Raw genomic sequence first — 20,207 nt, 5'->3', positions numbered from 1 at the left:
GTGCTTTCCACTGCCTGACTGCGTACCCAAGGTGGCGGCGATTTCCTTGCACTTCATTTGTTTGCCATCGGCGGTTTATCACTGGCAATGGGAGGCGGGCAAGCAAGGCGGTCGGTATATGGCAGGGTATGAGGGACTTCGATCCAGTATCAATCCTTCCTTTTTCCCTTAGATTTTCCCACCTGAAACAAACCAATTTTAAACCCTGTAGGTAGCACTGTACTTTTCCTCTCTTGAGCAGAGCACCATCTGAGCTCCCTTAGATAGACCGGCCTGGCTGTGCCTAAGGCGAAGTCAAACTGTCTCTATTCTGATTCCCGGCTCTCAGTCAGTCAACAGTTCGCTCTGGGGTTTTGCGCGTGTCGTGTCTCGGTCCGTCTGGCTCTCAGGTTTAAGATGTTGTGGCGGCCTACTGCCCGCTCTTGTAGCTGTCTCCGGCCGTCAGGCGATCGGCCCGCTGATAGGTATCGCATTCTTGGGTTGAACCATCTACCTTGGTTAACTACCTTCAAAGCCTGAGGTTATGTGTTGTCGTTGCTTCAAATATCCGTAGTGATTGGAGGCGAGTTAGGCATGAAAGCAAGCAACAGTACGCGCTGGCCGAGTTGTGCTTGTCGTGAGAGGGATGATCCCCTGCCATTGCCAATCTAGTTAGGCTGAGAGCACGGTACGGAGTAGAAACGGGTCACTCTTGGTTTCATACATTCATTCATGCATGTATCGACGCCCACAGGTATCTAGCTATCTGGAGGGGTAAGGCCTTTCTTTACCCACCTCCATGTATTCATCCTCTACCCCTCAGAACTCATCCTCGCCCGACCCAGACACAATCACATTATTCACCTTGAGTACCATGCGGCAGAGCTGAGTGGCCAGCATAAGCTGCTGCTTCTTGCCAATCAGCGGATCAATGACAAACGCCTCCTTCATGTCGTTGGACCCGCGACCCATGCAGTCAACACCGAGTCGGCCACGTCCGGCCGGATCCTTGACCTGCTGGCTCTTGACCTCGGCGAGCGTGGCGATGGGGTTGAGACCGCTGTTTTCGGCCAGGGCCATGGGAATGGCGTCGAGGGCCTCGGCGAAGGCGCGCATCGCGTACTGCTCCAGACCGGGCGTCTTGACGGCGGCGTCCTCGACAGCCAGGCTGCAGGCGATCTCGGCGGAGCCGCCGCCGTAGACGACGCGGTTGTCGCGCACGAGGTTGCGGACTACACAGAGAGCATCGTGGAGGGAGCGCTTGGCTTCGTCGATTATCTGGTGGTGAGTGTCAGTCATAATTTGCTAAGGGTGAAATTGTTGCTGGAGACCGCACCATCTTGTTGCTGCCCCTGACAAAAACGGTGACAGCCCGCGTGTTGGCGCACTCTTCGATGACGAGCATCTTCTCCCTCGTCGTGCCGAAAGTCATCTCCCGAACGATACCCGCCTTTCCAAGCTTCTCAGGCTTGAGATCCTCGAACCGGGGGACGATCCGGCCGTTGGTTGCAATCGCAATCAGCTCGATCTCCGGACCGCCCACCCACCGTACCGCGGGGAGGTTGTTTTGGAGGAGCAAGTGGTTGGCCTCGTCATCAAAGCCCCACTGGCAGATGGCCAGGTTCGCACCGGCATCCTTTATTTGCTGGATCATCTCGATAAACTTTTCCCGCTCGTAATTCTGCAGCTTCTTGAACTCCTCCACGCTGCTAATCTCGAGCTTGTGCTTGGTCTTGGGCTTTGGCGGCTCGAATGCGCATGTCAAAATCGCAATCTTGGCGTCCCTAACCTCGGAGGGCATTTGGGGGTGTGAGAAATCCTTGTCGACAATGACGCCCTTGACAAGGATGGTGTCCTCAAGAGCGCCGCCAACCTTGCCGTCCACCTTGATCAGCTCGAAGTCGACATCCTTGCGCTCCAGGTCGGCCACGGAGAGAACCGCGTCCACGGCAATATTGGCGAACTGATCGTGCGCCTTGGACACGATCTTGCTCCCCAAGCTTGTCCTCGCCACCTTGACCAGATTTTCCGTCTGCTCCTTGCTGAATTCAATCACATCCGAAATCTTGTCGAGCTCGGCCACGGCGATGTCACATGCCTGGTCGTACCCATCCGCGATCCTGATGGGGTGGATACCCTTGTCGATGAGCTCTGCTGCCTGTTCCAGGAGAGCGCCGGCCAGCACGACGACGCCCGTTGTGCCGTCGCCAATCTCGTCGTCTTGCGATTTGGAAAGCTCCACCAGCAACTTCGCAACGTGGTTCGTGATCTCCATCTGCTGCAGGATAGTCGCGCCATCGTTTGTTACCGTAATGTCGCCATCGGGGGAAATGAGGATCTTGTCGAGACCGCGGGGCCCTAATGATGTCTTGATAATGTTGGCGACGGTACGGGCGGCGAGAATGTGGTTCTTGACGGCCTCGTTGCCGTACTGGCGCTTCTTCTTGCCTTGGCTAGGGGAAAGTCAGCGGGGTGGGCAGCAACGGTGGGAGGGCAAAGGTGTGACCGACTCTCTGACGACGATGAACGGCCGCCCTTGCTCATCCTTCATGACAGCGGCTGCAGCATCCGCCAGTTAGCAAACCATCCGTGGTCCATGTCAACATGTCGTCACATACCGTTCGCCAAATCCAAGTCTGAAGGCATTCAAGTTAGCTCTGCGCCTCTCTGTTGCGATCTGTAAGGTACGTACTCAACGCCATTTTGGCTGCTGCTCTCTATCCCGTTAGACTTTGCAAAGCTAATCCGAGGAAACTGTGCAACTGGAAGGTTGGGAATTGAAGGAGCCGAGTTATTGGTCTTTGGCGAAACAGGCACCAGGGGTCAACCGTCGACTGCTCCAAGCTCGGCGTCGACTGCTATCTCCAAAGCTCAAAAAAATGAGGCACCCGCTGCCGCGCTTCAACCTAGCGGACCACGGCAGAATCTAAGTCCGGCTCAGCACTGTGCCCCGGTTGGTACAGCGGAGCTGGCCCAGAATATGCCCCGCGATTGTTCACCGCCATGGCAGAACAGTGGGCCATGTCACTACCCCGCGACGACACCAGTTACGACACCAGGAAAAGCTTCACAGTAAAGTTCAACCCCAAATCGTAACCCCCTGGTTGAGATAACTCGATTGAATGTGTTGGCTCACACGGGGCCCACCTGATCTGGCTTACCCGAGAGCAACTCGGGATTTTGTTTTGAACCTTTGCTTATGTGTCATCACCGCGGACAGCGAGCTTGGAGATTCAGCACCACCTGCAGCAGGTCGAGAAAGCTGCGTCATCGCCAAACAAATATAACGACACGTTTGCGACACGCGCAGCGATTTCCCGAGGGTTATTTGCCCCTATAAATATCCCAGCCGCTACCTTTAGCTTTAGCGCGTTCTGCATCGCACTTGCAACTCAGACTCGCCTCGCATTCGACTTCAACCACCACGGGACACGCCCCTTTATCTCTCCTTCTGTTACGATTCACTACAGCAAAATGTCTCGCCATCAGTACGTGCGGAACTTGGACTATCAAGACGCCATGGACGAGTACGAGGGCTACACAGAAGAAGAAGACGAGCTCAGCCCAGAAGACCGAGTGCTGCTCAACCAAGGCACCGCCGACGTCCAGGCAGCCCTCGGTGTCGAGGCTTCCAAGGTCACCGTCGCCCAGATCGAGGAGGCATTGTGGCATTACTACTACGACGTCGACAAGTCCGTCGCTTATCTCACCGCCAAGTTCATTAACCCGCCTCCCAAGGCAGCCAAACCCGCCATTCGACAGCCCAATGGTAAGTCCGTCACATGTGCAATTGAAACCGCGGCGGCCGACCCTGCCCCTGAGCTGGATGCACCCGTGTACTGGGCGAGGAAGTACCTGGACGCGACAGACGCCGGCATTCCAGCACCGCAACTCTCCCCCACGAGCTACCTCCTAATGCGAGAAACAGAGCTCCCGGCAGCCTCATGGCGTATTGTCGGTGCCGCTGCTGCGTCGCGGCCTGCACCATCCGTTTCACACCTTTTCCGCGACATGCCGTGGGGAAACATTCCGAAGCACAGGGAGGCTACCTTGGTGCCGCCTCCCATGCCCCGTGGTGGACTACTCGGCGGGTCAGGAACACAGCCAAAATTGTCCAAGCTGCAAGCTCTTGCCGCTGCACGAAAAAAAAAAGCCGAGGAAAAAACCGCCGACAACAACAAGCCCAAAGCGGCAGAAGCGCCTACTGGCAAGGAGAACGTTCCTCCATCGGCGCCGTTGAACAAGCGTGTCAGATTCTCTGGATCTGCTACCCAGGATCGCATCGTAGCCATCATGACCCCCGCTGTCCCCTCTCAGCCAACGCAATCAGATCTACAACAACAATCGGATGTGGCTGCAGCAACGCCAGAAAACGAGCCGGTCTTGAAAGCAACCCCATCAGCATTTGCTAGGATTCTCTGTGGACTCCCGTCAGATGACCCCAAGGCAAAGGCATCCATGGGGGAGACCCCGCTCGATCCCAGTCTCTTCGGCGAAAGATACGGTCCTGACAACAAGGGCAGACCGCCGGAGGAGCCCGTTGATTCCACCTGGTGGTTCGACATCCACAAGCGCAAACGGGATGACTCAGGCGAATACGAGGAGGTCGTCGTCTTGTATCCAAACCTTCCGCAAGATGCCAGGGACAACTTCGCTCTCCCCAGTCCGGATGACATAGTTCTTGCGGCACAAGCGAAGGCCAAGCCGAAAGGTTCGCTCTTGAAAGGGAGCAAGCGCTAACATGAACACTAATAGTCGACACAGCTGGACAAAGGACGGCTGCGGCCCAATCTAAGAAAAAGAGCACGCATTCCCCGGAGACCGTCGCAGCCGCGGTCAGCGAGCTGAAGGTCGACGACGCCCCGTTGCCCAAAAGCCGCGGTTTGGATGTCCTCTCTGAGTTTGAAAAGAGCAAAGGGAAAAAGAACGCCAGTTTTGTTGTGGTCGGGCATGTGGATGCCGGGAAAAGCACCATGATGGGCAGGTTGCTCCTCGACCTCAAGGTCGTCGACCAGCGCGCAGTCGATAAGCTCCGTAAGGAGGCCGAGAACATTGGGAAAGGATCGTTTGCACTGGCCTGGGTGTTGGATCAGCGCCCTGAAGAACGCAGCAGAGGTGTCACTATCGACGTCGCCAGCAACCGATTCGAAACAAAGAACACAGTCTTCACCATCTTGGACGCGCCCGGACACCGAGATTTCATTCCTAACATGATTGCCGGAGCCAGCCAAGCCGACTTTGCAATTCTTGTTATCGACGCCGGCATTGGCGGATTCGAGTCCGGGCTCAAGGGCCAGACTAGGGAGCACTTGCTATTGATTCGCAGCATGGGAGTCTCCCGCGTCATCGTCGCCGTCAACAAGCTGGATATGGTCGCCTGGTCTCAAGAAAGATTCAACGAGATTAAAAACCAGATGGCGGGGTTCCTGTCTGCGGCTAATTTCCAGGACAAGAACATCTCCTTCGTCCCCGTGTCCGGTCTCCATGGCGACAATCTGCTTCATAGATCAACCGACCCGGCAGCATCATGGTACACCGGTCCAACCTTGATTGAGGAGCTGGAGAACTCGGAGCCCAACGCCAGGGCGCTGACCAACCCCTTGCGGATAACCGTCTCCGACGTCTCCCGCACCATACAGAGTCCCGTCACGGTCTCGGGACGAATTGATGCCGGGTCGCTGCAGACGGGCGACGCGGTCATGGTCCAGCCGAGCGGAGAAAAAGTATGTCAGATTCGCGCTCTTTTGGCCCGTTTCGTGACGTTTCGGGAGCTACGAGAGTCTTCTTGCCCCCAAAGCGGCACTTACGCTCCCGAAAACTCCCTAGTCACCCTTGATGAGCATGAAATGACTGACATTGTTGGTAAAGGCCTACGTAAAGTCCGTCTTGGTCGACGAGGCGCCCGCAGAGTGGGCGGTTGCCGGCCAGAACGTGGTGCTCCACCTTAGCCACATCGACCCTATGCACGTCAAGGTGGGGGATATTATATGCGACCCGGCGAACCTGGTTCCCCGTGCGGACACATTCACGCTCAAGGCGCTCGCGTTCGACATTCTGATGCCCATGGAGGTGGAGGTTTACCGGGGCCGGCTGCAAGTGGGAGGCAGGATCGAGGCCATCCCGGCGCTGCTGGATAAGGTTACGGGGCAGGTGATAAAGAAAAAACCCAAAATTGTCAAGCCGGCGACGGTGGCAAGGATCGTGGTCAAGTTGGAGGCGCAGGTACCGTTGGAGGCCGGGCAGAGGGTGGTGTTGAGGAGTGGAGGGCAGACGGTGGCTGCTGGGTTGTTGGAATAGAGATGGTCTCGAAAGTTGAGGCCCTTTCGGCGATGTTGACTTATTTGTCTTTGTGCAAGTTGGGGGGGAAGGGGGTGGGGGGGAATAAACAATGGAAGTAACTGAGTGAGAGAGATCAGAAGGCACGTTGGGTTTGAAGGGTATTGCTAAACTGCCTGGCCTCATCGCATGTATGGTTAGATATAACAAGGAATCGACATCAGTCATTATTCCCAGTTGGATTCCTCATCATGAGTCGTGATCTTTGTTTTTTGTAGCAGCTTACAAAAGGGTGAAACACGTCTTTAAGAGTCGGATAGCCGCAGGCGGGTTCTGGAGAGTTCTGGCTTGTAAAGGCCACTCTGGCAGAAACAAGGGTCCCAGTCAGTGCCACGACGGCCTGCCAGTGGGCTGAATGAAACCTAGCAGTCAACTGCGGGACCGCCCCAGTTGGAGATGGAAGGCTTGGAAGCAATTGGAAGCTGGAACCTCCCCAACATCTAATATCTGTGTCAAAGGGAAGTCCAAGCGATAACTTCATAGCTTTTAAGGTATGATAGGCATTTCTTCGGCAGAAAATCACATAGTCTAGACCGTGACATCTGAGATCGATAGCCCAAACGACTGAGACGCTGGTAACGCCGCAGTTGTTGAGCAGAGAACTGTGGAAAAGTGCAAGTCGTTCTCGATCGAGTCGATAGAAGGTCATGCAGATTCCCCAATGTGGGGCAGCAAAGTATTGCTACCTTAAATCGAAACTATAATCACCGTCACTTTGGCAGGGCTGGAGGTATCGATACGTACCTGCCCCTGGCCTTGCCCCAATGCAGGCCGGAGGCGAATGGGCCCAGTGCGGAAAGCGCGAGGTGGCTTCAACCCAGGATGAGGACAGATTTCCCATTCCCAAAATTTCAGGAGACAGATTCAAAAGGCCAAACCTGCTTCCACTCTTGCTTTCCTTCCCCGATTTACCAACCACCTCTCACCACCGCGCTGGAATTTTGGAAGTTCCATTTTTCCTCAGTGACCCGGTAGGATTGGTTCGAGGAGAGCGCGTCCTGTCGACGTCGACAACTGCCACTCTTTAGCATTTGCGAGAACCCATCTCAGATCGCCTGCAAGCAGAAGCGCAAAGAGAGTGTTCGTTTTCGTTTCTTCTTCCTTCTACCTCACAGAGCTTTCGACATGGAGCGTCGATCGCGGAGCTGGGCCCTGGGCCTGAGCTTCATTGGCTTTTTCGCCCTCCTACTTTCTCTGGGCTTCGTCCAGCAAGTCAAGGCGGACGATGTCTCGGAGTACGGCACGGTTATCGGTATTGTACGTGCTGCGGCGCCAATATTGAAGAAATCATTGGGGATTAGTGCTAACTCAATATCCTAACAGGACTTGGGCACCACATACTCGTAAGTTGCCTTGCGCCTGCAACTCGAATTTCTCAGACGTCTTGCACATTTCCCGGTTTCTGGCGGCGGGCGCTTCGGGACATGGTGTCAAGTTGCAAGCTCGGATGGAGACAACGCACAGCGGAGGATAACGTGCTGACGGCAAACAGATGTGTTGGTGTAATGCAAAAGGGCAAGGTTGAGATTCTGGTCAATGACCAAGGTGAGTTGGAGCGACACCGATTCTGGACATCATTGGACGCAGCTGACAGTCGCGCTCCAGGAAACCGTATCACCCCGTCGTATGTCGCCTTCACCGATGAGGAGAGGCTGGTCGGAGACGCCGCCAAGAACCAGGCCGCGGCCAACCCCTTCCGGACCATCTTCGACATCAAGCGTCTGATCGGCCGCAAGTTCTCGGAAAAGGACGTCCAGAACGATATCAAGCATTTCCCATACAAGTACGTAGAGTGTTCGAGATGTTACCCTGAGCACCATCTAACATGAGCGCAGAGTCGTCTCCAAGGATGACAAGCCGGTTGTCAAGGTCGAGGTTAGCGGCGCTGAGAAGACTTTCACCCCCGAGGAGATCTCGGCTATGATTCTCTCCAAGATGAAGGAGACTGCCGAGGGCTACCTTGGCAAGAAGGTTACCCACGCCGTCGTCACCGTCCCTGCCTACTTCAACGACAACCAGCGCCAGGCTACCAAGGATGCCGGCATGATCGCTGGTCTCAACGTCCTCCGCATTGTCAACGAGCCCACCGCTGCTGCTATCGCCTACGGCCTGGACAAGACCCAAGGTGAGCGCCAGATCATCGTCTACGACCTTGGTGGTGGTACCTTTGATGTCTCCCTCCTGTCTATCGACCAGGGTGTCTTCGAGGTGCTGGCTACTGCCGGCGATACCCACCTTGGTGGCGAGGACTTCGATCAGCGCATCATCAACCACTTCGCCAAGACCTTCAACAAGAAGCACAACGTCGATGTCACGACCGACGCCAAGGCCATGGGCAAGCTCAAGCGTGAGGCCGAAAAGGCCAAGCGCACTCTGTCGAGCCAAATGTCCACTCGCATTGAGATTGAGTCCTTCTTCCAGGGCAAGGACTTCAGCGAGACCCTGACCCGCGCCAAGTTCGAGGAGCTCAACGCCGATCTGTTCAAGAAGACGCTGAAGCCTGTCGAGCAGGTTCTCAAGGACGCCAAGGTCAGCAAGAGCGAGATTGACGACATTGTCCTTGTTGGCGGTTCTACCCGTATCCCCAAGGTCCAGGCGCTCATCGAGGAGTTCTTCGGCAAGCAGGCTAGCAAGGGTATCAACCCTGATGAGGCTGTTGCTTTCGGCGCCGCCGTCCAGGCTGGTGTGCTGAGCGGCGAGGAGGGCACTGAAGAGATCGTGCTCATGGACGTCAACCCGCTCACCCTCGGTATCGAGACCACTGGCGGTGTCATGACCAAGCTCATTCCCCGCAACACCCCCATTCCGACACGCAAGAGCCAGATCTTCTCGACCGCCGCCGACAACCAGCCCGTTGTCCTAATCCAGGTGTACGAGGGCGAGCGCTCCATGACCAAGGACAACAACCTGCTCGGCAAGTTCGAGCTCACCGGTATCCCGCCCGCCCCCCGTGGCGTTCCCCAGATCGAGGTTTCGTTCGAGCTCGACGCCAACGGTATCCTCAAAGTCTCTGCCCACGATAAGGGCACCGGCAAGGGCGAGTCTATCACCATCACTAACGACAAGGGCCGCCTCACCCAAGAGGAGATTGACCGCATGGTCGCCGAGGCCGAGAAATACGCCGAGGAGGACAAGGCCACCCGTGAGCGCATCGAGGCTCGCAACGGTCTGGAGAACTATGCCTTCAGCCTGAAGAACCAGGTCAACGACGAGGAGGGCTTGGGCAAGAAGATCTCGGAGGAGGATAAGGAGACTATCCTTGACGCCGTCAAGGAGGCCCAGGACTGGCTCGAGGAGAATGGTAAGTCTTCTTGCTTTTGTATTACTATCTTGGAGATAAAACACTGACTCGTCTGAAACAGCCGCCACTGCGAGCACAGAGGACTTTGAGGAGCAGAAGGAGAAGCTGTCCAACGTGGCCTACCCGATCACCAGCAAGCTGTACTCTGGCGCCGGGGGCGCCGAGGACGAGCCCGACTCGCACGACGAGCTTTAGTCACATTATCTTAGTACATAGAGATTCCCCCAATTTTTCTGATTGTTTTTGATGGCATAAATTGAGGCCGCCCTCGGTACGGGCTGGGTCAACTTTGTTCGTGTTTGGGTGTGTGTTGCCGCTGGCATGTATGTTGTGACTGGCAGGTACTGCATGGGTCGTGATTGGCATTGATTTTGCTCTTGGGTGTGGTGGGGAATCGTAGTAAGGAAACAGGGGCTGTGGATTTGTAAAGTATGGGTTTGAAGTTTCTAGTGGCATAGCACACTCGGGAGCAGTAGACGATGATGGGATATCCGAGTTACCACCTGGTCAGTAGGCAGATGGATTGAGTAAGGTGTGGCTGTGTTTTCTTTTAGTAGTTTGAATGAGTGGTGATCGACTCGTCCCGCCCGATGCTCATTTCATTGTTGATGAATGAGTGCAGGCTCATACTTCGCTCACAATTGCGATTGATTTTATTGACCTAATGTCTGCTGCTCCTTCTTGGAATTGTATCCTCATACGGCATAGCATGGCAGAGCAATCAGCGATCCATGATCCTCATATCTCCACTTCGACAAACCCATCAATACCTTATCCGCACGCACCCTCGCTGTTGAAAGTCAACCTCCTCCACACCTTCCAACTCACTTCACAAACCTGATTATATCAGGCGGTGTAGAACGTGGTATTAATAAGAAAAAACTCAGTATATAGCACACCAAAGTCCATAGCAAAGACTGTTATTAGGCATTCGCTTCTCTTTTGCTACGGTTCCTGTGCCTGATGTTGTGGTAGGTAGCATTTCTGCTTTCATTTCTTTGGTGTGAGGGCAGTGAACCTTGGTGAGATATGGGAAGGGCATCTGAGGTGAGACTGGTGTACGTTGGAGTTTATACAGACAGGTAGCTCACGAATCTCGGTTTCTACACTGCGATATAATCTTGATCCCTGATGGTGCCGTTGCTTGACCGCTGATTCCCAGCCTAATACGAGATGTACGGAGAATCCCACATGCATGGATAAACCGTAGGACATGCTGACGCTGGACGCCGTGGGTTTGGACAAGAGTTATACGTTATCAAATTGTATCTCTCTCCACTTGGTCGTCCGGGCAACACCAGCTAGTGAGGCCCACCCAGCCCCCTCTTTTTCGAATCAGGGGTAATCGGAAGTAAATAGGGGTGGGCTCCAGGCTTGAGATAGGTAGCTACCTACCTCAAGGGGTTATTCTGCGCCCGATTATTGTGCACAGAAGATTATCTTATTGATTGGGAGGTAGGTCAAGGTAGGCATTGGCGCTTCTTGACATGCCCTTTAGGGTCAAGAGTAGCGAGTGCCTACTTTGCTCACATTGCCGGCGCTGTACGATGGTGCTGTGGAAAGGGGTGAGTTGTGGACTCCCATTTGTGTCGTCATGTTGTGAGTGACCGCGGTCAGAATTTACCTTTTTTGGTTTTGTTCTTGGAGCAAAACAGTCAGCTGTGGATGCGGCAGCGGGAAAATGGTACTGACTACTTTAGGTTGAGGGTTGGTTAGTAACTGAAACCTTTCCTGTGCTCACAGCTTCTGACTCCATATACTCCCCTTGATTTTTCAAGAGAATATTGACTTAAATTACCGGTCCTTTGATTGTGGGACTGCAGCCCAGTGACCTGCATAGAAATATAGTTGAGTAAGAGCAACAGGCTGACAGCCAGCAAACGTACTAGTAATGATGCTGATTACAAAAGCATCCAGCTATACCACTATGGGTCTCCCACTATATGGAACTAACCGATTGGTATGGACACTACAAAGGAAAACAGTACTTCCCAGAATTGCCTAGGAGATGAGATGACTGACTGTTGTCCAACAGAAGCTTTCCATGTTGAAAGAACGGGTATCAGAAAGACCTTGTTAACTTTCCGAGTCTTGATATAACTCCAGGTTGTTGATGAGCATATCAACCATTATCAGAACTTTGGCGTCCCATCAGAGTCCCAACAGCTACTGAACTGCGATGCCGAAGCCAGGACAGCAAGCATGCCGGTCGTATCACCGTTTAGAGCATACATTAACTCTGCACCCGCCCTCTGTCTCCGGAGAGAGTCGTTTCGCAACTGCTCTCGAATCAGCGGGCTGTCTGCAAGTTCAACGCCATGGAGGAAATCGCTGGTGAGATATCCCTCCATGTTGTCGCCCAGGTCCGATGAAGCGTGACTGGTTCCGGTATCCGAGCATGTTTCTTTGGAGGCGCCGTCCATGAACTCCAACCGAGGGACGAAATCCATGAGAGATCCGGGGAACGAGCTTTGATTGACCCAGCACGTGAGCGGGGGCAGTTGAAGGGGCATCTTTGGCCCGCCATGGAGCCCGACTGGGTCCCACGTGGAGGGTCTGGGTTGCCCTCGAGCCGGAGGGTTGGTCAAGTCCAGCTCCTTGGCCGTTTCCAACATCCTCTGGGCCCAACCGATGCCGCCGCTGAAGCTCAATCTCCCAAGGGTTTCGCTTTTATTGAGAGCATGGCGAGTCGTGAATTTGGGGTAATTGGAGCCGGGAAACGTCCATTCCAGCTGGACAAAATGCCCCCCAGTGTTCGCCCAGTCCTGAATCTTCTGTTCATCGCACAGGCGCAGGAGAGCGACGAGACTGACGGAGATTAGGTGATGACTTCCAGGGTCATGGCTCGACGGCTCTAGGCAGTGTTCTAGGTTTTGTGCCAGAACACCGGCTTGTCCGTACACAGATACTCCTCTGATACAGATTGTTGTCTGTTTGTCAAGGTCAGCGTAGAGTTCGGTCTCAAGCTGGCAAATGGACACATATACCGAGTTAGTATCATCTGCACGCGCTGCATCCCGGCCCTGGAGCATGCTGGACAGCCGTTTGTCGCGAGACGGTGGAACCTGGCGATCATGGGTAGGACGAGGTGGAAGTCAGCAGCATCTCGGGGGCTGGACTTGTCCAGCCCCCTTGACTGTAGACGGACAAACAATAGGGCATATCTATGTCTTAAGTATCATCAGAATTTGCAAAACTGAAGGGACCAAAATACGCGCAACGGGAATTGTTGCGCGAGGCTTGACACCCTCCCTGGAGTTTTGCCAATTCCGGCCATCATCCTGGACTCTTCGGAATCCTTTCCTTGCCTTGCGACTTTAGAATATGTATTTTCTGATCTGCTGGCAACTGTGGGTGGGGCGGCTTGGGATGGCTGAAGGAACCGAACCTGTTAAAGAGAGTCCCGCCACACCATCTGGCAAGCCAGCTGAGGTTTGCGCTTTCCTCCTTTGCCAGCCATGCATATAAGGGGACGAAATTCGAAGAGATGGCGGGATCTCTACCACAGTGCGCGGCTTGGAATTCAGAAGGGTCCGTCTTGAAGACGACAGATATGCCGATGGAATCAGGTGGTCGTAACCGAGGACAAAATCGCCGCCTGGGAGGGCGGTTCCTCCCACGAACTTCGTATGCTCCCTATCGGTGATAGCATGAAGGAAAGCCTCGTGGCGCACGTAGCTGCGCGACTGGCTTCGCATGCTCAAGGACATCTCAATGAACGATTCCCACTGGTCCCCGCCAGACCGTCACAAGCGATTTTCCAATTCCCTCTTCAAGCACCCTGACCCCTTCGCGAACTCTGATATTATTGCCTATCCTCTCAAGTCCACCGAACCATTTACTAAGCCGAGCTCACCTCAAGACCCGCAAAAAGTCACGGCCAAGCAGATCAGAGTAGTTGCCTTGTTGACGCCTTGTGGTCTCCTCCCTCCTCCGCAGTTCTCTCTTCACCTCGCTCATTCGTGCATTACAGACGGACCCCGGTCCGGTCTGGCCATCAAATAACGTTAAGATGCGAATCCCTTCTCCGTAACCCCGTTGTCATTGACCCAACGCACTGGGCCCAGGACTTCTGGCTGCTCAGACAGTCGCTTGCGTTCCCCGCGTGCCGGTCGCGAGCACTCGCCGCGGACTTTATCCCGGGACGGGAACAGAACTTGGACCGCACTCTCACAGAACTCTCAAGACACCAAATCAGGGTACCGTATCCATCCACAAGTGTTACAGGAGTTCCGGCGGTCATGACAAGTAGCATTGCTTCTTCCATCGCGGGCCCCGAGGATAAGATCATACCGTCCTTCACGACAGCACTTGACACAGTAAGCATAACGACGAGCGGTAGTTATAAAACGCCTGCTGGGGGCGCCCGCCTATGAATGGTTTCTAAGGTGCGTCAACAAGGCCCTTGAATGACAAATCCGATCAACTTGGGTGTTGCCATTGTTCATCTGCTAACCTCTATACCAGCCCGATCAAGACCGGCAACGAAACAAAAAGCCCCTCGAGGCCAAAGAGAAGGAAGGAGAACGACACCATACTGTGCTCGATTAGGGCCCAACCATCTCCGTCTGAACCAAGAGATGGACGATGGTTCGACTGCAGAAGTTCCTCCAGGATCCGGAGACGGACGGAGCGTTGGCAATCCGGCGCCCAACCACCTTCAGGCCCTTGTCTCAACGCCTTCGACCCAGTTAAGACGCCGGGGGCTTGCCCGACGAGCCCATGAACCACATCCTCTTAACCTGAGCGCCGACGCCCTCCGGCCCTACGAGAGGGTGATGGACGTCAGCTTTCTGATGCCATTCGGCGACTGGACGAGACTTCCGAATGCTCTTCTCAGCTCCGACTGGACCCAGAGTGGAATCCCAGCCCAGTTAGCGGAGGGTTTGGGCCATGACATCGTTCCCTTTCCAGCCCGCCGCTTTTGGACGCCCCGCGGCCGCGTCACTTGCACTCGGGGCGTCCGGATCTGGGTATATCTCCACGGACTGCCCTTCCTGCCCTTGATTCTCTTTCTTCCGGTCTTTGAGGCCCACGAGCTAGGCAGTCTGGGCGTCAGCATCATCTTGGGCAAACCATTTTTAGACCGCTGTTTCGGAGACGGCTGGCCGCTCTTGGTCCCGCACACACGTCACGGACAAGCGGCCGCAGGCAGTACCACTACGTTTCGAGTCACTGTGCTGGATGTTCCCCAAATGTGGGTTCCCACGGAGAACATGCCAGAAGAGATGGATCAATTCTTCGCGAATTCTCCTGGCACGAATCTTGCCCTGCCGGCTCTTCCCCCCACAACCCCCTTTATGCCACCCTTGCCTTTGTCGGAAGTCTCTATTCGTACAATGGAAGATATTCGTGAGTGGGTCAACAACAGCTGGTTGACCGCTGATCCCTCCTTTCACCTAGAGGTAAGCCGTTGAACCAAGCAATAGGAGCCGCCATGTCGTGTTCAACGCTAACCCTTGGCAGGAACAGCAATGATGGATAGCTGCAGGATCCGGCGGGGTTGCTGAACCCAGTCAGGGTGTGTTTCCTTTGTTCCACAAATCGATCAGTGGACGCCTTCGTCGCACTCACTGCACAAGGCCTGTCCGTGACTGGTTGGCTAGTCGGCCTCGCCGACGATAGTTGGAGAGCCTCCGAATGTGCTCTTCTGGACTTGACAACAACAGGAACCGTGCCATCGTTGGATGTGTTTGTGGCAGAGAAATCCCCTGGGGTCTGTCAGGTTTTCTTGTCTTTCTTGGATTTCTTGGGTTCGGTTTGCACAGCCAATCCTTGAAGAGCCAGGAGTTCTCCTTTCTGTTCCCTTTTCAGGCGGTTTATCTCGCCTGCCCTCTTGTCTATCTCAGACGGAGTGGAGCGCGACCTGCTCTCAAGAACTGCAGAGCACGCCGCTGCTATGACTGACGACCTACTTCCTTATGTCCTTGGCAGGAGTCTACTACGGTGTGATGATGGCGGATCACGACAGTTGGGCTTCCCCCACACAACACAGCTGCACTTGAGGATGGCTGAAGAATTTACGACAGATTTAGGTTTTCGATCTACATTCAATCATGTCTCTCTCTTACCCTACATGCTCTGTGTGTCACCAACGTAAGAAGCGCTCATTCTCTGTGACGTTCCCCTCGTTTGCCCCACCCATGAAAAAGGGCCGCTCAGAGAGTGATACATCAAGAAGAGACGCCCGGTATACAGACTCCCATCCTTCCAACCGATTAGAATTTGCCTGAACCGTCCCCAGAGTCGTTGTTCGGTGGGTGCTTGTGTAAGTCGCTGTTGCCAAGCCCTTCCCAAAACGGAAACCCACCAATCAAGGGCCACAACAGAAGGAGTTGTTTTACACCTTTATGTGCACAATGCCTTCAAAGCTGACAAAGGAGTTGTTGCGAGTGTCTTTGTCATGAACAGACTCGACATAGATATCATATGCCTACGATATCACAAGCAAACCTGATCATTGGGTTTGTATAACCCCTATATAAAAACCATGTCTGCTCGCTGCTCTCCTCACCAGCCTCGACTCGAGTCGGACAATATTTTAGAACTTTGAACTGGAGACGGGTCGAAAAGATCAACCATCACGCTTACGACATCTGCTGCTTGAACTTCCAAGTTTGGTAAGGTTGCTTTCACCACCATCGACGAAACCTCGACACATATACACACAGTAAGGCGCAGTACCAAAATGTGCTCATACAAAACGTACCAGTACGACTGTGGCTGCCTCCACAGGGATGGAGTCCTCAGGTGCGGCGAGGCTGAGAAAAAAGACAAATATTGTGAGCGCAGCACATGGGGAAAGGTTTTCTGTGCGGTACGCGAGGGATGGTGTGAGGCTTGTCTGTCTCGGACACCTCAGGATTGGGAGTGAGAATGGTATCACGAATATCAGGGTAAGGTACCTTATCCGGTCTGTGGTTTTGTAGGATGTAAACAGGTTTCTGGTTCCGTCTAGTCAGCCACATGGTCAAGCTTGAGTTGCTATCCGTAGACGCTGAGTCCGAGTCTGAAATTTATCCTGGCATAATGTCACTTCTTCTATCATGTCACATCACCCGGGGGGCTCTGCCGCGGGTTGTACAAACGTCTCAAAGAGGGAGGTAACTTCATCCCAACAAACCGCCGCGTAAGCACCGACGCACCTTCCAAACCACTTGCCCTATACCTATGTAAGAGGCCCACGTGCCTCTTTAGCAACGTCTCTCCCAACCAGGTCAATGGCCTACTTGGAAGGGGATGGGGGGACCAAACATCCCCCTGGGTCAGGTGCTCTGTGCCGAGAGGCAGGTCAACAATTCAACGCGGCGATGTTCGAACGCCAATCGCCCTCCCCAAGGGGCACGTCATCGGACACCCGTGGTTCCAGGATTTCGTAGCCATCCACCTCCTTCGAGGGCTGGGTGGCGAGTTTTTTTGCTCGGCTTTATTCTCTTTGTCCTTTTTCCTTATCTCCTTTGTCTCCTCTTTCCGTTTACACCTTCATGAAGGTTGAACGTTAAGCTGCAACAGCTGAGCAATATCGCTGGGCTCCCTTCCCTGTGAGAGGATCTAGGCTGATTATGATCAAGCTTGACCGCAGGGACGACTCGACAGTGATCGGACGGTTGACATTCCCAGGAGGGGGACCTGGCCGGCTGCAGGGACTCGGTTCCAGACGTCTGGGCCTGGATGACGTCGACTCGCAGGAGATGAGTTGGAGTCTCCTTTATCGGCAGCTCAAGACCAAAGTATCAAGGGCAAGTAGTCAGCTCGATACTTGGGAATCAAGATAAAGTCGCTATCTTCCCGGTCGCTACGTCCCTTGCAACAAACTCAAGAGACTTTGAAACTAGAAATAAACGGACTTTGAACGCCTCCTTTCGCCAATCGCCAAACAGTGAGATCAAGTAAATGTCAAGGGAAAACCAGTGTTAGAGCCATCCAACCGTGCCGTCTTCCAAGGCCACCTCACCACCACGGAAAGGTCATCAGGCTGCCTCATTGGAAGTAATCCTTCGCTCGTCTCTCAAATGTTATCCCGCCAAGCTTATCTGTTTCCCGCCATCGGTTCAAGAACTCGGCATCACTCCTTCATCTTGACATAGTTACTCGGGAATATCCCGTGCCTTGTCCCAATCATACCGGTCCTGTCGAAATGTCAGTCAAACCTCTTCAACCTCAGGTATACAGCATGCGAAACCATACCACCAATCATTGTCACTATCCGTCTTCTTCAGTACGGTAATGACATCGCCCTTCTTGAAACTCAGATCGCCCGGCTGTTCCCCCTCAAAGGTAAACAGCGCAATGGCCTCATTCTTCTTCAGCAGCGCCTCCTTGCTGGCGTAGTTCGGCTTGGGCGCCAGCGGCCGCCCAGGTCCGACCTTCTTGCCCGTCGTCGCAGCGCCGTTCTCCTCTGCCCTTTCTGACCTGCTACTGCCGAATGAGTCGTGCACCGTATTCGACCTCGACACCCCGGAAAACCTCGGCTGCGCGTCGTAGACGTCGTCCTGCCACGTAGTCGACCGCTTCGGCCGGCCAAACTCGTCGTGCGCATGCCCATCCTCACCCCGACCGCCACCGTACCCGTCATCCCGACGCTGGCCCTCCCGGTACCCGGACCCAGTCTTGTTCCCCCACACTACCTCGTCCCGGTGGTCGTCGTACACGGGAATGTCGTTGTACATGCGGTCGTCCATCGTCCCCGCGGACACGCCACTAAAAACGCGCGAGTTGAGGATGCTCAGCAGCGGTTGTGTTTGCGGCGGGGGCCGCTCGGCCCCACTCAACAACTCCCTCGCCGAGACGGGGCGGCCGTACAGCCGTGCGTTGGCATCTTTGCGCTCGATGATGGCCGACCCTTCGAGGGACACGCCCGCAAAAAGGCCCTTGGTCTTAGAGTAGGCAAAGATGCCGGCCACGCTCCGGAGCGACGCGGCGCCGGCGGCCTCAGCGTTGCGGCCCACGGGCCCGGCTGCGATGGACACGTTGCCGCCGAGGGTCAGCGAGCCGGCCTGCGAGAAGGTCTTGACGGCGCTTGCGTCGTTGAGAATGAAGACGAAGTCGGTCAGCTCGAAGCCGATCTGCCCGCCGAAGCCGGCGCCTCCGGTCGCGATGGCTGACGGGGCGCTCCACGAGCCGTCAGGGAGTCGCGCTACGACGAGACCGCTGCCGAAGCGTGCTGAGCCGAGGAAGCCAGCTTTGATGACTGTGAGGATCGCGAGGCCCTGTGAGAACACGGGGTTAGAGTCTACCGGGGGTTTCACGCGAAGCGCAAAGTGAGGCGACAGGCGGGTGCGTACCTTGGCTCTGGCCAGGACAGAGGGCGGGATGACCTTGTCAGGACCGAATGCTTGTCGCGGGTCGATGAAGGAGGAGAGGATCTTGCCGCACTTCTTGCATTCCGCTGGTGGTCGGGGTCAGCAACGAAATACGATATGGTGTCACGGCCGAGAATAGAGTCAGCGACGGAAGCCGCGGGACAAACTTACACGCCATCGACGACGGAAGGGGGTTGTTGATGCCCATGGTTGCGGGATTGTGAGGGAACCTGTTGACAAACTGAAGCTGGGGATGCCTGGCGCAGAGCTACAACACGAAGGTCGAAGGTTCGGCAATGGCAAGGTGACAGGTGTCGCAAGAGATTCCTGCGGTAGGGAAGGGCCACGAAGGATCAGGGACAAGGTGGGGTTCCACGGCTGGTCGGCGGCTTGTTTGTTGCTGGCCGGCGTGTGATAACTAAGAATCGCGCCGATGGAGCTGACTGACGCCAGATTTAATCAGTGGAAAAAGAGCACCGCCTTTGCGATGTACGATGGCAAAGTCCGCGCGTCGAGTCGGCTGTGAGGGCCGAATGACGGCGCTTCGACGGGAGAGGCGGAAGCTTCCACAACCCCGCAGCGTTCACAACCTGGAAGGCACAAGTACCAAGCCATTCAAGCGGCATGCTGCGCCGTCTTGGCTCGATTCGGTTCAAAGAATTACCATGGGTATTTTGCTCCTTTATCGTAGTCTTTGCTAAAACCTCACTGGATCTGGTGTTGTCTCGAGTCCCTGAAGGTAGGTAAACATCTACACTCATTGAGCCTCAACAGCCGGCCTCGCCGGCATAGTCTGACCCGAACTTCGATATGACCTTTCCCCACAATCTCCAAGAGAGCCCCGCCCGCCAACCTGACATCATGGGCCCACCACACAGGCGCCACAGTGTGGCTCAGTTCGTCGCCAAGCCGGCGCCCCTGATCGCGCGCCAACTCCTTGTGTGTGTGACTCTGGGGTATTCCATTGCTGTTTGCCACATCTCGCAACCAAAGAACACAACACATCACGAACCTCCCAAGTGACAACATCGCGAGTAGTGCCCAGCGCCCCATCCTGACGCGATCTAGTTTTCAGCTTCAGTGGTAGTTTGGGCCCTAAACTTTAACCGGTTGCAAGAAGCCATCTCAGTGGCCGACCTACGAGACATCCCGATTGGCGACGTCGACGGCAGTGATCATTTAGTCGGCAACAAAGACGCGCAAAGCCGCATCTCAAGTACCTCCGTCGCTGCGATCTGAAGGTCATCTACCAAGCGCTTTGCGTGTGAACGAAGCCAACCAAAGCCACC

The 20,207-nt window shown here is 54.8% G+C and overlaps 7 protein-coding genes across 7 annotated transcripts; 3 read left to right on the top strand and 4 right to left on the bottom strand.

The window, feature by feature from the left end:
- Window positions 1–392: 392 nt before the first annotated feature.
- N657DRAFT_26828 (uncharacterized protein) lies at window positions 393–3,067 on the bottom strand. The gene is made up of 6 exons (XM_062786529.1): window positions 2,672–3,067; window positions 2,598–2,615; window positions 2,490–2,538; window positions 1,316–2,432; window positions 704–1,257; window positions 393–633 (listed from the first exon to the last, which is right to left on the bottom strand). Exons 1-5 carry the CDS (start codon window positions 2,679–2,681, stop codon window positions 799–801), a joined length of 1,653 nt encoding a protein of 550 aa, XP_062652296.1. The 5' UTR covers window positions 2,682–3,067; the 3' UTR covers window positions 393–633; window positions 704–798.
- A 386-nt stretch (window positions 3,068–3,453) lies between these two features.
- N657DRAFT_563552 (uncharacterized protein) lies at window positions 3,454–6,276 on the top strand (the record flags this gene model as incomplete). The annotated part of the gene is made up of 4 exons (XM_062788222.1): window positions 3,454–3,763; window positions 3,920–4,690; window positions 4,744–5,702; window positions 5,848–6,276. 4 exons carry the CDS (start codon window positions 3,454–3,456, stop codon window positions 6,274–6,276), a joined length of 2,469 nt encoding a protein of 822 aa, XP_062652295.1.
- A 1,164-nt stretch (window positions 6,277–7,440) lies between these two features.
- N657DRAFT_560914 (glucose-regulated protein) lies at window positions 7,441–9,811 on the top strand (the record flags this gene model as incomplete). Its single annotated transcript, XM_062788017.1, has 6 exons — window positions 7,441–7,572; window positions 7,639–7,658; window positions 7,808–7,860; window positions 7,921–8,098; window positions 8,151–9,616; window positions 9,678–9,811. The coding sequence occupies 6 exons, from the start codon at window positions 7,441–7,443 to the stop codon at window positions 9,809–9,811; spliced, it is 1,983 nt and encodes a 660-aa protein (XP_062652294.1).
- A 1,193-nt stretch (window positions 9,812–11,004) lies between these two features.
- Window positions 11,005–13,326, bottom strand: N657DRAFT_667757 (uncharacterized protein; the record flags this gene model as incomplete). Its single annotated transcript, XM_062795420.1, has 6 exons — window positions 11,005–11,448; window positions 11,503–11,513; window positions 11,571–11,585; window positions 11,849–12,582; window positions 12,624–12,752; window positions 13,120–13,326. The coding sequence occupies 6 exons, from the start codon at window positions 13,324–13,326 to the stop codon at window positions 11,411–11,413; spliced, it is 1,134 nt and encodes a 377-aa protein (XP_062652293.1). The 3' UTR covers window positions 11,005–11,410.
- A 143-nt stretch (window positions 13,327–13,469) lies between these two features.
- Window positions 13,470–14,004, bottom strand: N657DRAFT_26630 (uncharacterized protein). Its single transcript, XM_062786520.1, has one exon. The coding sequence runs from the start codon at window positions 13,941–13,943 to the stop codon at window positions 13,614–13,616; it is 330 nt and encodes a 109-aa protein (XP_062652292.1). The 5' UTR covers window positions 13,944–14,004; the 3' UTR covers window positions 13,470–13,613.
- On the top strand, window positions 13,723–15,175 carry N657DRAFT_26641 (uncharacterized protein). The gene is made up of 3 exons (XM_062786521.1): window positions 13,723–14,004; window positions 14,084–15,021; window positions 15,083–15,175. The coding sequence occupies exons 2-3, from the start codon at window positions 14,197–14,199 to the stop codon at window positions 15,092–15,094; spliced, it is 837 nt and encodes a 278-aa protein (XP_062652291.1). The 5' UTR covers window positions 13,723–14,004; window positions 14,084–14,196; the 3' UTR covers window positions 15,095–15,175.
- Window positions 15,176–17,681: 2,506 nt separating this feature from the next.
- N657DRAFT_563455 (DUF500-domain-containing protein) lies at window positions 17,682–19,126 on the bottom strand (the record flags this gene model as incomplete). Its single annotated transcript, XM_062788214.1, has 4 exons — window positions 17,682–17,745; window positions 17,804–18,825; window positions 18,901–19,004; window positions 19,090–19,126. 4 exons carry the CDS (start codon window positions 19,124–19,126, stop codon window positions 17,682–17,684), a joined length of 1,227 nt encoding a protein of 408 aa, XP_062652290.1.
- Between the last annotated feature and the right edge of the window lie 1,081 nt (window positions 19,127–20,207).

The sequence above is a fragment of the Parathielavia appendiculata genome (genome assembly GCF_033297405.1).
Source record: "Parathielavia appendiculata strain CBS 731.68 unplaced genomic scaffold N657scaffold_1, whole genome shotgun sequence".
NCBI classification, from domain to species: Eukaryota; Fungi; Ascomycota; class Sordariomycetes; order Sordariales; family Chaetomiaceae; genus Parathielavia; species Parathielavia appendiculata.
Note: the sequence above shows the minus strand (reverse complement) of the source record. Positions and strands in the feature narration are given on the sequence as shown.